We start from the raw sequence: 18411 nt of genomic DNA on the forward strand, positions 1-18411 counted from the left end.
ACAAACCAGCTTCTTATCAGGCACCATGCCCGATCCTACACCCTGCGGCTTTTTAAACAAAACGGCAGAACACCACATGGCTGGAGCATGTGATGAAGAACGAGGCTTCCCCTCAGGTTCCAGCAACGGACACTGCTCCTTCCAATGACCCTCTTCTCTGCAATAATGACATTGGCCCACTCTGGCGCCCTCGGATCGCCCCGGACCTGAGAAATCTACGGGAGGAGCCTGGTGAAAACTTAGCACCACCGCAGGAATAGCCACCATCTTCTCCAATCACCCCTAGACCACTTCTCTGTAAAACTGCCCTTATGTGTCAACAAAAAAAATAATCCGATAATTCAGCAGCTCTGAGCACGGTGGAAGGTTTCTGCTCATTTACATAAGTGGCCACACGCTGAGGGATAACATTTTTAAATTGTTCCAATACAATGAGTTCACAAAGACCGTCAAAACTGGCAACCTTTGCTGCCGCGCACCACCGCTGAAAATGAGAAGTCAAATCACGGATAAACTCCACATGTGTCTGCTTATCCCCCTTGACCCAACTTCTGAACTTTTGACAATACGCTTCAGGAACCAGTTCGTATGATTTTAACACTGCTGATTTTACTCCAGCATAGTCCAAAGCATTTTCGCCACAAACCGCTGAATAGGCCTCCTGTGCTCGCCCAGTGAGTACACACTGAAGTAACAGCACTCTGTCCAAATCTGAGCAGTTTCTTGCCTCTGCTATGCGTTGAAATAGAGTAAAAAATACGTCAGGGTCACGCTCATTAAACTTTGGCACTAACCGCAAGTAAGAAATAATATCGCCATTTCCTGATGCCGACCTATCAGAACCATCCTCCACCGGAGAAAGCTTGCCCTCTCCAATTAGCCCTAATCTAGCATATTCCAGCTCATATTTCATCTTTTCCACCTCCAGCACCTTCTCCACCTTTAAATGCTTCTCTGCCTCCTGCTGCTGACCCCTCAACTCCAACCTGTCCTCCTCCAACCTCAACTTCTCCAGCTCCACTGCAAGTTCTTCTGCTCCAACCTCAACTTCTCCTGGTTATACTGCATGGCCAAAAGCTCCTTTTGCTGCTCGAACGTCAAACCAGCTGTCTGAACCACTTCCGGCCCGACCCCTGCCGCGGCACCAGACTGACCCTTCTCAACACCCCCTGCTCAAACAAAGATGACACGATGACAGCTTTAATCTCATGTTTCCGCTTGCTCCCTACAACAGCAATTTCATAATGCTCTGCTATTTCGACCAACTGCGCCTTCTGGCAATTATTTCATTTTCATTTCAAACCTTTATTTAACCAGATTGGTCCCATTGAGATCATAGATCTCTTTTTCAAGGGAGACCTGCAGAATATAGGTTCCACATGAAACATAAAACAATAAAGGACATCATACATTATATTTACAGAATACATTTACATAGTTATAGACATTTACAAGTGCCCATAGTATCAACGAGCATTTCATTTAGCCTAGCTTTATAAACATGCAGAGGAATGAGATTGCTCATTTTCAATTCTTGCTGAAGATTGTTCCAAGCAAGTGGAGCTGCACACATAAAAGCTGACTTACCTAAGACAGTCCTTGCTCTTGGCACATCCAACAATACTACATCCTGCGATCTCAGACAATAGCTGCTTGCTACTCTGTGTTATCAGAGAGCAGATATAGTACGGGAGTTTACCCAACAAAGCTTTATAAATAAATGTGTACCAGTGAATGAGCCTTTTTACAGTAAGTGATGGCAAACCTGCCTTGGCATACAGGGTACAGTGATGAGCAAGTGCTTTACAATTTGTGACAAATCTCAGTGCGCTGTGATAGGCGGCATCTAACTTGTTCAGTTAATAGGCAGGTGCATTCATAGACCAGATCACCATAGTCCAGCACAGGTAAAAAGGTCACAGTGACTAGCTTTTTCCTGGCCTCAAGTGAGAAATAGGACTCGTTTCTAAAAAAGAAACCTTGTCTAACCCTCAGCTTTTTAAGCAGGTTATTGACATGACAAGACAATCATCAAGCCAGATACCTAGGTATTTATAACAGGTAACCACTTCAAGTACTTGTCCTTGCGTAACAATATCTAAAACAGGCTCTGGTGTCTTTTTAGCTTTTGAAAATAGCAATACCTTGGTTTTATCAACATTTAAAAGAAGCTTAAGCTCAGCGAGCTGAGTCTGAATAATGTTAAAAACAGCCTGTAATTTAACACAAGCCTCCTTAATGGAGGGACCTGCACAGTACATAACGGCAATCTAAGAAAGACACTGAGGGCGCATCCACAAACGCCAACAAAGAAGCCATAATATATTGCCTATACCCAATCAGAAAGCAAAGTATTAAACTGTCAACACGCATGGGCAAAAGACAAAATCCAACAGAGAATTTTCCCCCTAACTGCCCAACCAAAATCGTACTAATCTCACCTAGTCTTCATGTGGCTTGCTTGGTAATTACGCACTGGAACCCGGCGGAGTTATGGAGCGACCTGCACGCAGGTAACACCAAAAAATCATGCGGGCGTGCCCCCGAGACAGCTGTCCTAAAAAAGCTGACACTAACCACGTCGCCACAACACTATGAAAAAAACAGAAGCAACCCAAGGGGAAACGCCACTTAAGCCTAGCGGGGAAAACTCTTTACAAAAGCGTAACAAGCAGCAACATCTTACCTTCTGATTGGCACACAAAACCTGATGACACTAAAAATACCTGAAACCCAAAACACATGATGTGTCCCCCAAAAAGCAGCGCCGCGCTAGCACACAGCTGGACCACATCAACTAATGAACTGCTCAATGACACCATGTGCTCTGAGCACTACACAAACTTTTAACCAAATAACCCGTAGGACGAGCCCCCATTTTTTAGGACCCTGCTCAAAAGGCCACAACAAAGAGGAGACACACCATGTCGACGGTTAACAAAATACGTTTATTTCTGACAAACAAATCAAATCAAAACCAGTAAAGTATGAGGTGTGGATGTCAGTGGTATCAGTAGTGTAAATACAGGGTGAGGATTGTATGGACATGTATGTGTGTGAGAGTGTTGAAGTGCATAAAGTAAAACAACTGAAGACACTCATAATATACTCAACAAAAACCAGGGTGCCTGCAGGGAGAAGCAGAGAGAGGAGCAGAGAGGCTTTAAATAGCTGCAGGGCACCAGACCCAGGTGCCCTGAGTTTACTGCAATCAATGCAAGCACCAATCACCACAGCACAGACAGCACAGCCACCTCCTCTCTACTGATGCACCCACAGGGGCATCACAAATGTATACAGGCGTGTGTAAACCATTTAAAATGTACAGTAAGTCAATCTATGCCTGTGCTTGAATACCTTTATTTCAGAGGAGAGTCCAATTATCTTGTTAAAGGATTGAATATAAAACGGTGAAGTAAACAGGGTCACAGTCTGTAGGTTTATCTGAATCGGAAATGACTGGTTCGCAGTGGAGCATGACAAGACTGAGTATATATAAAAGACAAACAATGCATCTGCTTCAATCAGACTTTTTGAAATGACAAAGAAAACACAACCTTGTCTACTGTAGATCACTAGCTGGTTGCACAGTTGCTCCTCTCAACCTACAGTTATCAGATTTACAACAATTAACCATCAAAACTGTGTGTGAAAATGTGTCTGCTCTTGCCAGCCGATCAGAACTTCGGCGAGCAGCAGCAACATGAAACACAGCAGCAGGAACATGAACGCAGCAATAGCAAGTGAAGACAGCAGTGGCAGCAGCAGCAGCATAGCGAGGCAGAGGCAGGAAGACCTGGCAGCTTAAATAGAGCGGTGTAGTGCCGAGAGATAGGGAGTCAGAGGCGGTGCATCGAAGGTGCAAAGTTGTCTTTAATAGAGAGCTGCAAAGGACATGTTGTCGGGTCGCAGCCCGGGACGACAAGAGGAAGAGCCAGGAGGGCACACAATATATATAAGGAACACACAACAGGTCCGTGTGGAAACAAAACCCCAATTGTAGTTCCATGTGTGAATTATGAACCAGTGTATCAATACGTGGTCACCACACAAGCCCCCCCAGAATTCAAATATGGCAAAATAAATCCTCGCGTCCGTGGAGGAAGCACCACAGGGGCCGAGGAGGGCGGGGTCGCAATTGAGGACCGGGCCATGGAACGGGCCGACGAAAGGAGGCCGCATGAGAGGGTAGGGACCCTAACGAGGGCGAGGGCACCCCCACCGGGGGCGGGCCGGAACGGGCCGTTGTAAGGGGGCTGCAGTAGGTGTCGTGGCGAACCCAGCAGGAAAAAACGCTGCCCGGCCGCAGGCGAAGGCACGGCGGGCATGAAACCTCCGGAAGGACGGAGCGGAATCCCAGGAAGGCAGGAGCAGTCACCCCGGGAGGAAGGAGCCGTGGACAGGGGAGAAGCCAGACGGAGCGCCGTCCGAAGCTGCCGTCGAGGCCAACCGTGAGCCGCGGTAAGAGGAGAGGCCAGGCAGGGTCCCGGAGCGCGCCACCCACGGGCCAATGAAGGCATGGGCGACGTCCGAAACCGCCGAGGCGAAGGAAGAGGCCAGGCAGGGTCCCGGAGCGCGCCACCCACGGGCCAATAAAGGCATGGGCGACGTCCGAAACCGCCGAGGCGAGACGGGGTCCAGAAGCGTGCCACCCAGGCGCCGATGAGAGCGCGGGTGGCGTCAGAAGCCGCCGTCGAGGTGATGAAACGGCGAGAGCCTCCACACGAGGCCGACCAGACATGGTCGAACCTCCTCTCAGGCACCAGAAAAAGCTCAAAAAGGGCCGTACTGTCCACGGTCCAAAAAAGGTAGGTGAAATCGTGAGAGGATCCACACGAGGCCGACCAGACATGGTCGAACCTCCTCTCAGGCACCAGGGGAAGAAAAAAAAAAGAAAAAAAAAAAAGGTCGATAGCCGTTAGCAGCTAGCCGTTAGCCGCTAGCCGTAGCCGTTAGCTAACGAGGTTAGCTGCTAGTCGTCGAAGAATAGCGCAGCCTGGACGTGCAGCCGCACGAGCAGAAGAAAACAGCCCCAGGAGGTAGCAATCGGGTTCATCCCTACCCAGCGGGTCGTGCATCGTCTCCCTGTTGGTTGGAAGACCGATGCGGGAATGGCGAGCAACGTCCCCAGCCATTCTGCGAGGCGTGCACCGAGCCTCAGTCCGCGTGCCGGTGGCAGCAACGGACGATTCCAAAAATCCCCGGCATTTCGAGAAAGAAACCTGAGTTTCCTTTGCCGTGTTCGGGTCTGTCTCGGAAACTTCTGCGAGACTTATATGTCAGGGTCACCAATGTAGTGCCGAGAGATAGGGAGTCAGAGGCGGTGCATCGAAGGTGCAAAGTTGTCTTTAATAGAGAGCTGCAAAGGACATGTTGTCGGGTCGCAGCCCGGGACGACAAGAGGAAGAGCCAGGAGGGCACACAATATATATAAGGAACACACAACAGGTCCGTGTGGAAACAAACCCCCAATTGTAGTTCCATGTGTGAATTATGAACCAGTGTATCAATACGTGGTCACCACAGCGGCATGTTTAGGAGAATGCCCATAAGAAATGTGACCATGGTACATTAGCCTACTATATGTGCTATGGAACAAATACCATGGTACTATAAAATATACCATGGTACTATCTGTCAAAAAATACTGTGGTAAATATACCATGGTACTACTATGGTACGAGTACTATGGTAACATTTCATATGGCTGTTGGAGGGCTTGATAACCCACTACCCCTGGCACCATAACAATTGCCATGGTAAATACATATGTTCTTGTATTTGTGTCATATAGTGTACTAAACTGTAGATACTGTAGAATGTACAATACTAGGCTATATCAAATAAAAATAATGGACCGAGGCAAATACAAATAATACAAGGACTCAACATTATCATTTTTTATTTATACTACAGAACATACAATATTGCATGAAAAAACATAATGGCCTAACGTGGCCGAACAATTTTTTTTTTTTAATAAATGTTTTCCTTTTGATGATCTTCGCCAAATTGGAGAGTTTCTGGCGTATAGCCCTTGATCTCCGCCTCTGTCTTCTCTTTGAAGACAGATTCAACTTCACCTAAAGAGAGAAAGAAATAAGGAAAAGGGGAATTAACAGATGAAGAGACAAATTACAAAAACAGACAGACAGACAGACAGACAGACAGACAGACAGACAGACAGACAGACAGACAGACAGCAGATAGACAGCAGGGATGCAAACTCATCAGGTATGAAAAAGCTGTCAAGGATCCGATCCCCCGACCCCACGGAATATCGGCATTAAAATTAGGAATAACAGAGGATTTTAGCAGTCAGAACAACTAAAGCAGCAGTTGTAATAATAACAGAAACGCTAAAGAGTCACATCTAATAGAAATATATGAAAGCATTTATTTTAATTGTGTAGCAGTCAGTTTATAATTTTGGCAGCACTGTTGAGCATTTTGAAAATGTATTTGTATGCCTCTGTGCAAGGCTTAGTCTTTCTATCTTTATAGCCACTGGTGTAACTAAGTTCATAAACTCAACAAGTACTATACTTGGGTACAATTTTTAGATACTTGTACTTTACTTAAGTATTTAAATGTTTAAAACACAGGTGTTTTGGTTGGTTGTAAAAGGGATGAGGTGCGTTACGTGTGTATCATTGGTGCTCGAGTTGACTGCCTGAACTAGCTCGCAGGCTTCGCCCCATGTACGTGAAAGACAATGCATCTATTTTGATCAGATGTATTGAATTAACAAAGAAAAAACAACTTTGTTGACTGTAGATCACTAGCGGGTTGCATATTTGCTCCAGTCAATCTACAGTGTTTAGATTAAAACAATAATCCGTCAAAACTGTGTGTGAAAAAGTCTTATATGATCTCATTGCCCTAGTGGTTGTATTTCTCTTACAATTCCATTTGAAGTAAATTATCCAATGCTGCCACCTTGTGTCTAATGGATATAATGTGTATAAAAGTATGACCTTTGCTCTGTTTCTAGTCTGCCGAGTCTTAAACCAGTAGATGTCCCTACTTTCTTTGAGCAAACTTTAGGAAACACAACCACATAGTGTACACAATGTGGTTGTGCGTACATTTGGGATACAATGTAATCAAAAAGTGAAGCAGCCTGAAACCTAGAAAGAGAGAAAAGGAAATACGCTTAATGCTTTATATAATCAAATCAAAGTTTATTCATATAGCCCAATATCACAAAATACATTTGTCTCAGTGGACTTTACAGATTAAACATGGGGGACCATGCTAAAATATAAATAATATGAGATTTAATGATATCATTGTGAGAATACAGATTGAATATTGTTGGAGATCAAAGAGAGAGCATGACGCTAAATAAATACACTCAGAAATACAAATGGACGGGACAAAGGAAACAAGGATTTGCAGCTCGTCTTCAGCTGCAGGTAATTCAAAGAGAATCAGCGCCGGGGGAATCTCTCCGTGGTGAAATGAAAACAAAGAGAAAGTGAAGATGGGAAGGAAGAGTATGTGATCCTGACATATTGACACATAATGGGTGATTATAGGTTTTTATTTATTTTTGCATGTTGTAGCTTCTTCTTCTTCTTCTTCTTCTTCTTCTTCTTCTTCTTCTTCTTCTTCTTCTTCTTCTTCTTCTTCTTCTTCTTCTTCTTCTTCTTCTTTTTCTTCTTCTATGTAAAATGTGTCATTCAAATGATGTACACTTTCCCCCTGATAGCAAAAGTCATGTGGGCTCTTTGGTTCTTTAGTTTTATGTTCGCACTAAATCCTAATATGTACACTGTTTTACTTATCATAAGTGTATCATGCTCCTCCTTGATCCTAAAAACCACCCTTAAAGACAATCCCATCCCTTTATGCATAATTACGCGCTGACTCAACAGATTCAGACAAGCCTACTGCGCACAGACAGTGAAAATCATAACCCCTCCGGCTGTTTACTACGAGGGACGCTTCCATCTTCAATAGTAAGTGGAATTGAACTGCGTGGCTGCACTTGCATTTCATTTAGCAAAAATCTGGGTATATCCTCACGGTTGATGGAACTTGTTTTAAGTCGTTTTGGGTATTCTTTTTTTCCCGGATAACTGAAATGCAATGTAATTAGTAGTATCATTAGGGAACATAGCTTAGAGGTCCTGTTTTTTTTTAACAGTCAGGTGCTTTTGGGTAGGGGTGCGGTCACCACTCTTAACTTTAACGGCGGTCAATTTGTCATAACGCTGTCACGTGACACCTGATGGCTTCACCCAGCGCCACCGAAGAGGAATAAACGCCGTTTCATAGCTCTTTGTCGACAGACAGTACAGACAGAGAGCTGCTGGATAATAAGTATTGCGTGTGTTATTTTCAGAGATGCGCAGCGACGTGGGGATGGCCATGCAGATCGTGCACCTGTTGATTGTCTTCACATGTAAGTATCTAAACAGAACGTTTTTTCTGCATAGCATTAAGAGTAGTTATTATTACTTGCATCGGTATTTCTACACCACAGGGCTTTAACACCACATGGTAAACGCTACATAGCCTACTGTAGCTGGCTACTCATTTGTTGCAGACGCCATAAGTGCAGCGGTATAATGCCTTGAGTTCATGAATGAGACTGTGGTTAGTTTATAAGTCTGTAATAACAACATTACAGCAGAGGTTATGTTATCTAATGAGAAAGTGAAGTGAAATATGGTTGTAATTAGCACAGATTATTTTAAATGCCTCTTTAATGCATGACGCAATGACAGCTCTTTGATGAGGAAATCAACGCTATCCTGCTACTCCTCAAAGCTATCGTAAATGTGTAAATCCTAGCCTATACCGTAAAGATTACAAATGTGTCGGGGCGCTCGTCTCTTATTTGCTTGCGTATGATCGACATGTTTAAAATAGTTTTCTGCCGGTTTAGCCACTGTGTTACTTATTGTCCTCCAGTTTGCACGTGTAGTCAGCTTGCTTGGTAATCCCCACGCTGACGCTGCAACCCAGCCCCCCTCACGTGACCCGGCGGAGGCTCCATCGATGTATGGGCGGCTCATGGAATACTTCCGCATTCATTGGAGTTATTTGAAAAGAACTGACATGTCTAGGATATTTCTTGTCAAATCAACAACACCGACTAATTATTCCATGCGCGGATTCCGTCTTTATTTTATTCCTTACTTATACAATAAACCCTGTGTTGAACTCTGTGGAAAAGCTCACCACATCATCATCATCATGCCAAAAATAAGTAAAAAGTAGAACAAAAATCACTAAAACAATAACGTTTGAAAATCAGCAGTGGTGGAAAGTACAATTCATCAACTTGAGTCTTATTTTGTCATTGAATACTTTTGTTGTGCTACTTCGTACTTCCACTCTTCTACAATTTTTAGATTAGATTAGATGTCACTTGTTAGATGCTTTTACCCAAAGCGAGTTGGGCAATCCCCACAGGAGTGAGTCCCAAGAACTCAGCAGCATGCTGACCGTATTGAACCAGCTACTGAGCCACACCCATACAAATGTTTACTCCCCCACATGTATTTAACAACGTTAGCTAGTAACTTTCAGGATCATGTTATTCATACAAAAATGTAATTGACTAATGAATTAAGAAGTACTTGATTAGATACCTGGCAGTACAGCAAGTCATTTCATTGGCAAATAATGTACATTTTACTAATATATAAAGTATTTGTATCTTGGCTCATTATTGAAAACCTACAGCATTAAAAAAAATGTCATTCAAAGTTATTTTATTTTTAATGCATTTGTCTTTTTCTCTGTCTTTCCCAGTCCTCCTCCAAAAGCATTGCAGCGCCGAGGAACTTGATTGCACAGTCAAAGAGTCGAATGGCTTGCCCACGTACACTGTCCCAAAGTACAAAGCAACCGGCTGCGTTTGCTATTGGACCGATCCCAATGTGAGTAAGACAAGCCCAGATAGCTCATCTCTAATCAGAGTTTGTTTTTTTCTGACATGACACATGTTTCCTATGTTAAAGCCATCCCTCAACAAAACTCTATTGAACATACTGAATATACTTCAGCCATTATTGATGTTATACCTGTCTACTCGTACATCTGCTGTTTTGAGTGCACAAGTGAGTCCCAATGTGAAATATGGCACAATGCAATATGATCACTCAGATGGTGCACAAAGTTCTCCTGACACTGTTTCTCTGCCCTAGCAGTCAGGTGGAAATTCCCTCAGCTCTCTTTGTCTCCCCCCCTTTCCTCAACGCTCTGCTGAGCTGCAGATGCTCTGTACACCCCTCCTCCCTTCCCCCCTAACGAATAGCATCATCATGCATACTGTGGATATGTCCCTCTGTAGGACCCAGCAATCACTCACACAGTATCATGCAGCATTTAGGCTTAGGCTGTACACTCTCACCTAGTGCTGTGTACCTGGACTCACATTCAGGTTCAGGTCCGGACTCAGGTCCAGAGGTTCAGGTTCAGGTCCGGACTTATAAGTCCGGACTTGTGTCAAGTTGTGTGAGTAACTAAAGTGAACTTATTGTGAGCTAATTATCAATTGAAAATAAACTCATAATCAACTCAAATTCAAACTCGTCAGGTTTATTGTGCCCCTTTCCAACTTGTGTCTACACCATGTCTTTTCTAGAACTCTACATGTGTTACTAACTACACAACACAACTACATACATAGTGATGTACATACAAGAATCAATATGCAAGAGTACAAGTCTATGTGTTCTTGTTCAAGAACAACAGCATATTGACATTGTCTGGGTGAAGTGTTGCTCTTTCGGTAGACACTATATCACCATACATACAAAGGAGTTAGCTTAGCTACACTACCAAATATGGCAACCAGTATCCCACGCTGTCAGTGTCCACTATGTCTAAGCCAGCTTCCCTTGACGTCACACAGATCTCGCGAGCAGTTGCGATATTTTGCGAGACTTCGTAAGTTCAGTAATGGCCGCCATATCAGAAACCAAAACAATGTTTTTTCGTCTTTTCTCAGCGCAAATTTCTCGATCTATGGAAGGTTTTAGATGGTTTAGAACAAAAAGGAGAATTTACGTAAGTACCGGTTCCCGACGTTCCGGTTTTAACCGGACTTGAACCGAAACTTTTTACAAGTCCAGTACCGGTCCGGCGTACCGGTACGCAGCACTACTCTCACCCCATGCATGCCACTCTGGAAGCATATCAGAGCACCTTTAGCAGTAGACCGCGAGCACCGAGGAGCACCACAGAACGCCACAGGAGGTCTTTTCTTCCTGTGGCCAGCACACTTTATAACTCCTCCTCCTTCTGCAGGAAGGATAATTAAACTATATCACCATGTGCAATATTAGGCTAATGTCATAATCTCATAACATTTGCTGTTTTAATATTTAACCTCATTTTATTTAGTACGATGAGAAATTAGAAATTAGTAAGTTGTTTTTAGTATTTGATATTTAGTATTTTACTTGAATGTGCAATATGACTTGTCCAGTGCTTAATTTGTAAATCATAAGGTGCCGGAACGCAAAGTACATATGACAGCTCAGGGATGACGAGACGCGTACAGGTTCCGGAACGTATACAGAAAAGGTGCTGAAAACAACATGAAAATGTCCACTTGCAACGCTGTGGGACTTACAAGCCTCAATTTCAAATAGTATCCATGGTATAAATGTTATGACGATAATTTATAATTTTTTAGGCTAGTACGCACAACATAGGCCCACATCACCACAGGTGGGACTTCAGTATACAGCCAGCAATTAATTTCTCAACAGGTTTAACGTGTAAAAAAAATATTTATTAGGCCTATTCAAAGATTGGCACGGCGGCCTATTAATAGACAGTATGTTTGCTCACCATATTTAGTTGTTTAAAACACCCCACATCACGAGCATGTCCGGATTGTCCTCTATCTCTTTTTTTCTGCTTTTACTGCGTGTGTCTGTGGCAGTTCTGTGTCCTTTGGCCACCCAGGACCTCACGTACGGGACTGGATTGAATTTAGCCAGGGGGGGTCCAACAAGATTTAGGAAGAGTAAAGATGACATGGTAGATGTGAGCAAAGAGCTACGGTTGGGAGTGCAAATCAAGTTCATTTGAGAAAATCCGCGCTCACATTCAGCACTTGCAATGGGAATGCTGTTGACAGCAACAAGTAACTCCATCAGCTCATCGGGGGTGTCTTTACCATCTGAGTCTCTGTACGTTCTGTAGGCCCGTATGACTGCGCGCGGGTTGGCAATGTTGAAGCGCTGACACAGTGACTCGACCTCAGTCTCTCCATACAGCGCACCTGCGTCCTCGGGCCAGTATTGTGCGTAAAGCACCTTCAACTCCTCAATGAACTTGTTATATCCAGTTTTATCTGGCATCCGGCCTCCTTGAGATAACATACGGTCCTCCAAGTTCTTGGCCACAGTTAGAAAAAACTGACCTGTCGCTGGACGTCCCACACTCTTCTACGCTCAATGCGCTCTCCTCTCCTACTGAATCTTCCTGCTGTAAGCCAGCTGATGTCGCGGTTCCGCTCGCCTCTTGCTCCGGCTGTTGTACCGGGCTAGTTGATGCCAGGGTACCCACCCTTTGCTGTTGGTGGTCCACCTGGCGGACGGTAGTTGGCTCCTGTTCCGGCTGGCGGTGAACCTGACCCGCTGCCCGGGCTTGGCTAGCTGTCGGTTAGCTAGCTGGCTAGCTGTTGCGGCACTAACCTCCTCCTGGTTTTGACCATCAACATGACCGCTGCAGCTGCCCTCGTCGCTGCTTGTGGAGGCTTTTCTGACTCGTTTTGAAGTGTCTATTACCTCTTCCTTCTTTTTGAAGAAAGACAGTAAATGTAACTGTCTTTTTGACATGCTTGCATTGAATCACCTTTTCTTCCTCTCTGCGACGTGCTCCTCATGTGGCGAATTTCAAAAGTGAAAGACGTTTGTCCGTTGGTCGAGCTTTTCAGTGCGTCAACACAGATCTCCGACTCTTTCAAATCTTAATCTTAATAAACGACATGAAATTCTTGGGATTTTTTCTGTAAATTAATATCTGCATATTTTATTTCATTTCAACCATTTTTTATTTTTATTTTTTGTGAGAGGTACCGGATCTGCCCAAATAGGTGCCGGAACACAGGGTGGCCAAAATGAAGAGGTGCCGGATCCTGTTCCGGCAGGATCCGGCTCAAATTAACCACTGGACTTGTCACCAAATGACTTGTCACTGTCACAGGCTGCTACCTATTCTCTACTGGGGCACTGTAATATGTTACTTTAAAACGTTGTGTATTGTATATTGAGCTATTGTATATTGCATACTTTTATTAAGATGTATCTGTATTTTGGAGCAACCTGGCAAAAAGATTTTCCTTCGGGATTAATAAAGTTCTATCCAATCTAATCTAATCTAATCTACACACCTTAACATTACACCTAGATTTGACTAAATAGGGATTATAATAATAATTATATAATATTACATAATCATATTTAATATAATAATATTATTATATAACACAGAGCATCTCTTTAAATAAAGTTTACCACTTAAATAAAGATAGCATAATAAAAGAGGGTAGATAAAAGATTTGTAATCTTTTTTCTGGATTCATGTAATGGAAAGATATGTGACCAAAGTTAAGTGTTTTTTATATGAACAGTCATTTTGAAGTTGTTTGTAAAGCTGTCATGTTTTGTTTTCTTCCATATAAAGGGGAACAATCTCAAAATTGAAAATTTGGAAAATGAAATGAAGGGGCAAAGCGAGTGGACTTTTCCTTTAGAAATCTGCTACAACCAGCTGAACTTCTCATGCACCTGCTTCCCTGAGGTATGACACTCTCAAAACCATTAAATGCACGCACATCTTATTAAGTATGCAAAGTAGAGTTAAAAACTCTGAATTATGTGTTGACGCGTCATGTTTACATAACACATTGGAGCACTGTATTGTTATGAATGTTTCAGCATAAGTACTTAAACTGAGAACTAATTACCTTTTTCTTCCATAGGGGCAACACAACACAGCAAACTGCACCAGTAAGTCTCATTACCTGTCAGACTTTGTGTCATATCTAAAGGGTATTTGTGTATATTTACAAACTACTGACATTTTAAAACATGCTTTAGTCTAAAGTTCAATCTTTAAATGTATTGTATCTTTGTATGTTCTGTCATAACAATATCTTCTTTTTACAGCGGACTGCAGCAGGAAAAAAAGTAAGGAACTACAATAAATAAAATAAATTTGAATGCAACACTTGTATGCTGCATCTAAATATTCCTGTCCTCTGTTAGAAGGTGAAGGTGATCAACAAGAGATGAAGAATGACCCTACAAAGTCTGCTAACGACAACGGTATAAACTTTATTGTTTCTTCAAAATAACATGATAAGTTAATATGTAAAATGGTATCGGGAAAACCAAAAGACAAAACTAAGAGATATGTATATGTAGTCAGAAGATTGTCTCAAGAATAGATTTGACTTCTCCACCTAACTGCACTCTAAATAAGATGAGTAATTTCTCACTCAGTAGTCATCAATTCACACAACAATCACTCATAAGCAACCTGGGATTTAGGCCTTTGCAGACCATTTACATGCACAACAACCTATGTACCTACAGTAAGCAGAACCCCCCATAAGTATAATAGGGCCCCTTTAACTCAAGTATTGCAACCAGACATGTTGAGACATGTCGAGACATGTCTATGCCCCAGACTAAATAATGCTTAATGCCTTCCATTGTTGTGGCTGTTAATGCTATATTTGCAACACTCTTTAACCTGACGCAAGAATATATACCACATTACAAGTATCTGATAACAGTTATCTGAAAAAAGAGATAAGATTCAGGTATAAACCATGTTTTGAACTGAGCAGAAGGCATTGAGTGTGAAGGAAATCTATGATGTTCTCTCACACTGTTTGTATAACCTGAGACACTGTTGTTGTAAAGTTACATAATGTTTCTTGACTTCCTGTTGACTCAATATAGCCGAATGCGGTGAAATGATTATTGTTATATCACGGATGTTGGCCTCAAATCTCTTTTCATTCATAAATCCTAGTGGGGGTTGAAGTTACAGTCATCTAAGAAAGTCAAATCTTTGCGTAGTAACCCTAAACCTTTTTTGAATACGTTTGAAAAAATCTGTAGTTTTACCTGTAGGCTACTTAAGTGTTTTTAATCTTAAGTAGCCTACGTGATGTTACATTTAATGATGTATTGGACATTGAAATATAAATGTTGCCTGTCGGTGGATTAACTGTCAAACAACACTCATCTCTTGACAGCGACTCCCCGCCACCACTGGGTGCTGATGGTACCTGTTATCCTCTTTGTTCTTGTGCTGCTGCTGCTTCTCGCCTTCTGTTACAAAGATCATAATTCCAGGTATTTAAAATCATCTCTTTGTTTTAATGAGTTTCTCTGCCATAATCTGACATGTTTTCTAATGCTCTGTTCTTGTTGTTGGTATGCTGCAGGTGCATTTCTGAGAGCGGGAGCAACGACTCTGCCTTTTAATAGTTTAGGAACATCAGGTTTTTTTACTTTTTTGGCATTTTTGTAAAAGTATCTCTTAAGGCCAATTCCTTTTTAATAAGGTTGCTGCACCACAACACTCCAGTGCCTTAACTGTATGAAGAAACACGGCTTACATACTATATATTTCTATGCTGTTGTCTTCGCTCTATGAATTTAATCAGCTCATGACAATCATGTAAATTATTTGTGATTTTCTTTAAATAATATGGTGCGAGTAAACCCTTGTGAGACAGATGTTATCATACACAATGCTAAATATCTACTACTATAAGCTCTGTTTTCTCTTTCAGTATTCCTACTACATTCCAGCTAAAGCCAAAACTAGTCTCCAGATGTTTTTAAAGCTAAATACTTCTTGCACTTTTTCTGTTTTGATATAATATTTAGCAGTGTTATGTTTAGCGAGAACGTATGTATCTGATATTTCCTCTTTATCAGAGTTGTAAGATTTATATTGCTTAAAATGTACTAATATTATACTTAGTAATGAAAATTGCACATGTGGTATCAAAGTTGACAACCCAAGGATACTTATCTTTCTTTGGGTTACTTAGCATTAGTGATTCTATGCAGCTGGTTCTGTTATTTAGGGTTAAATTATGAAAAAGCACTGATATCAGATTAATTTCGTTATAAATCTTAAACCATTTCTGCTGTTATAACAGAGAAGCACAAAACGTTTATGTCCAATTAAATGTAGCATTTATTTTTGTATTTATTTTTATTTAAGGACTCTATTAAAAGAGTAAGGGTTCAAATGGTTTACTTTTTATTTCCAATTATCATCACAAAGTTGCCTCAGGGACCAAACATTTGAGTAAAGTTGAACTGAAGCTGTGGAAGGTATTGACTTGTACTGGAGCACCAGCGCGTGCGCTTTCTGTGTGTTTTAGCATTACAGCGAACCATTAAACCTCAACCTAAAGCCTTAACAAACCGTAGTCTTCTCTTTTGCTAATGCTCCACTATGTAAATATTTACACATCTCTTTAAATAAATAGTATTATTCGAGTAGGGTGATATTATATTATATATATTATATAAATTATATAAATATTACATATGTATTTGTATTTACACTGTTGTTACAAGTTGGAATAACACATTTATAACCTCTTCTCATTAAATGATTGTGCGTGTAAATAGGAATAAAAAGAGGAATTTGTATCAAACAAAATGATTCTAACTTTATGGACAACAGTGTATTATTATTGTAATTAATTATACTTTTGGGTTTTCAACTCAATATAGAAAGACAATCTTGAATCATAATGATACCTAAAGGTACTATATGTAACTTTCAGAAATCTTTTTCTATGACATTGATAGCCATCGTTGACGTTAGTCGTCATATTAGCTAGTAAAGTAACTAGTAACTACGTAATTTGGCAAGCTAGCCAACCAAGCCAAGGTTAGACAGCTAGCTATCATTTAGCTACGCAGCATAAATTAGACTGTTGTTGTTTAACATTATCTGTTAAAGTGATTCCTTTAGATTTAAAAATGTAGCTAGCAATAAAGTGAACAAGCAATCTAAGGTTAAACACCTAACTACATTGGTACAAAACTCTGGCTGATGTTTCGTAATTAGCTGATAAAGTAGTTGACCATGTGGCCAACTACTTTATACATTTAGATGATATTTAGCTAGCAATAAAGTGAGCAAGAAAGCTAAGGTTAGACAGCCAGCAGCATGGATCTGGCTGCTGTTGTTTTCATACATTAGCCGGTAAAGTGAAATGCAAAGACCAAGCTAGCCAATTTACCCGCCAGATCAGCCCCAGGAGTATCAACAAATTAGCTGACATTATCCACTCAACTGTATTTTGCTTTGTTAGCTATTGTTGCATACTGTTGGCGCTCTAATGGAGATCAAAATAGACAAGACCAAGGATGTAAATCAACTGAGTACTTATAATATAAATCAGGTCCAAAGGTCAGAGTCTCTTTTCAAGTTGTGTTACAATTGTGTTCACACAGCAATTCTAAGCTATAATGATCAAATGTAATTGTTACATATAGTATCGTCGAATAATAAGGTAATATCTAACTTATATAATAGCATATACTAAACTTAATATAAGGATATATTTAGATGCTTTATACTGTAGCCTGTGTACTGTATTCATACACTACAAGGGTTGGATACATTGAAGTGTACAATGTAATGTCATCCACTGCTAAAAGGGCTTGTTGTTTGTTGTATGTTGGATTGCATTATAATGTAAAATGATTATATCCAGCCTTTGTTTGTTCTTTAGTCTTAAGTTTCCATTATAAGTCTTTAAACTCTGTCTGTCTTATGTATGTTACATTCTTTTAGCACTTTAACATCTCTTTCATTTGTGATTTGCTTGTGTTGTCAAAAGAAATTAAACTTGCTTTACTTAAGAATGGGAGTTGTTTTTTGTTCGTGTTAGTGTTTGATTGTCTGAAGGTGTTTCTCTGCCAGTAAAACAAGTGAAGGGGTTGTACTTCTGTGGTAAGTTGTCTTGTGACAGGAGGTCATCCGAGTCCTTTTCTAGAGAAATACCAAATATGTTTCCTGCAGTTTTTCATTTTAATGCTAAATGTAAAAAAGGAAACTAAGTTTACTGTAGTAACATGTGTTCCAGCAAACAGCAGCCTTAAAGTGTGTGATTTACTATAAAAAGGATCTTATTTATGATTATTGATCAGGTTAAAGAAGTGTGTAATGTTAAAGCATTTGTGTTCACACCTCAGTTTGTGTGTCGACATATAGCAACCCAGTCTCATGGCATTTCGTGTTCACCAACACGATTTTTAATCTATTGATTCGTGTTCACCAACAAGATTTTCCCCTTTTTTTCATGTTGCACAGCACGATTTTAAAAGCAATGTATTTCTACTGGTAATGTGTTTCGTGCCTGCAGCACGTCTTTTTCTCCGTTCG

The 18411-nt window shown here is 41.2% G+C and overlaps 2 protein-coding genes across 2 annotated transcripts in view; both read left to right on the forward strand.

Annotated features, from left to right (window-relative positions):
* The window catches only part of LOC307043872 (uncharacterized protein), a 93206-nt gene that overhangs the window by 27604 nt on the left and 47191 nt on the right, over nt 1-18411 (forward strand). The window lies entirely within an intron of this gene.
* On the forward strand, nt 8233-16748 carry LOC307045286 (uncharacterized protein). The gene is made up of 8 exons (XM_079690832.1): nt 8233-8410; nt 9769-9896; nt 13660-13776; nt 13958-13985; nt 14145-14165; nt 14244-14303; nt 15245-15344; nt 15437-16748. Exons 1-8 carry the CDS (start codon nt 8353-8355, stop codon nt 15474-15476), a joined length of 552 nt encoding a protein of 183 aa, XP_079546958.1. The 5' UTR covers nt 8233-8352; the 3' UTR covers nt 15477-16748.

Source organism: Notothenia rossii (genome assembly GCF_949606895.1).
Source record: "Notothenia rossii genome assembly, chromosome: 6".
NCBI lineage: Eukaryota > Metazoa > Chordata > Actinopteri > Perciformes > Nototheniidae > Notothenia > Notothenia rossii.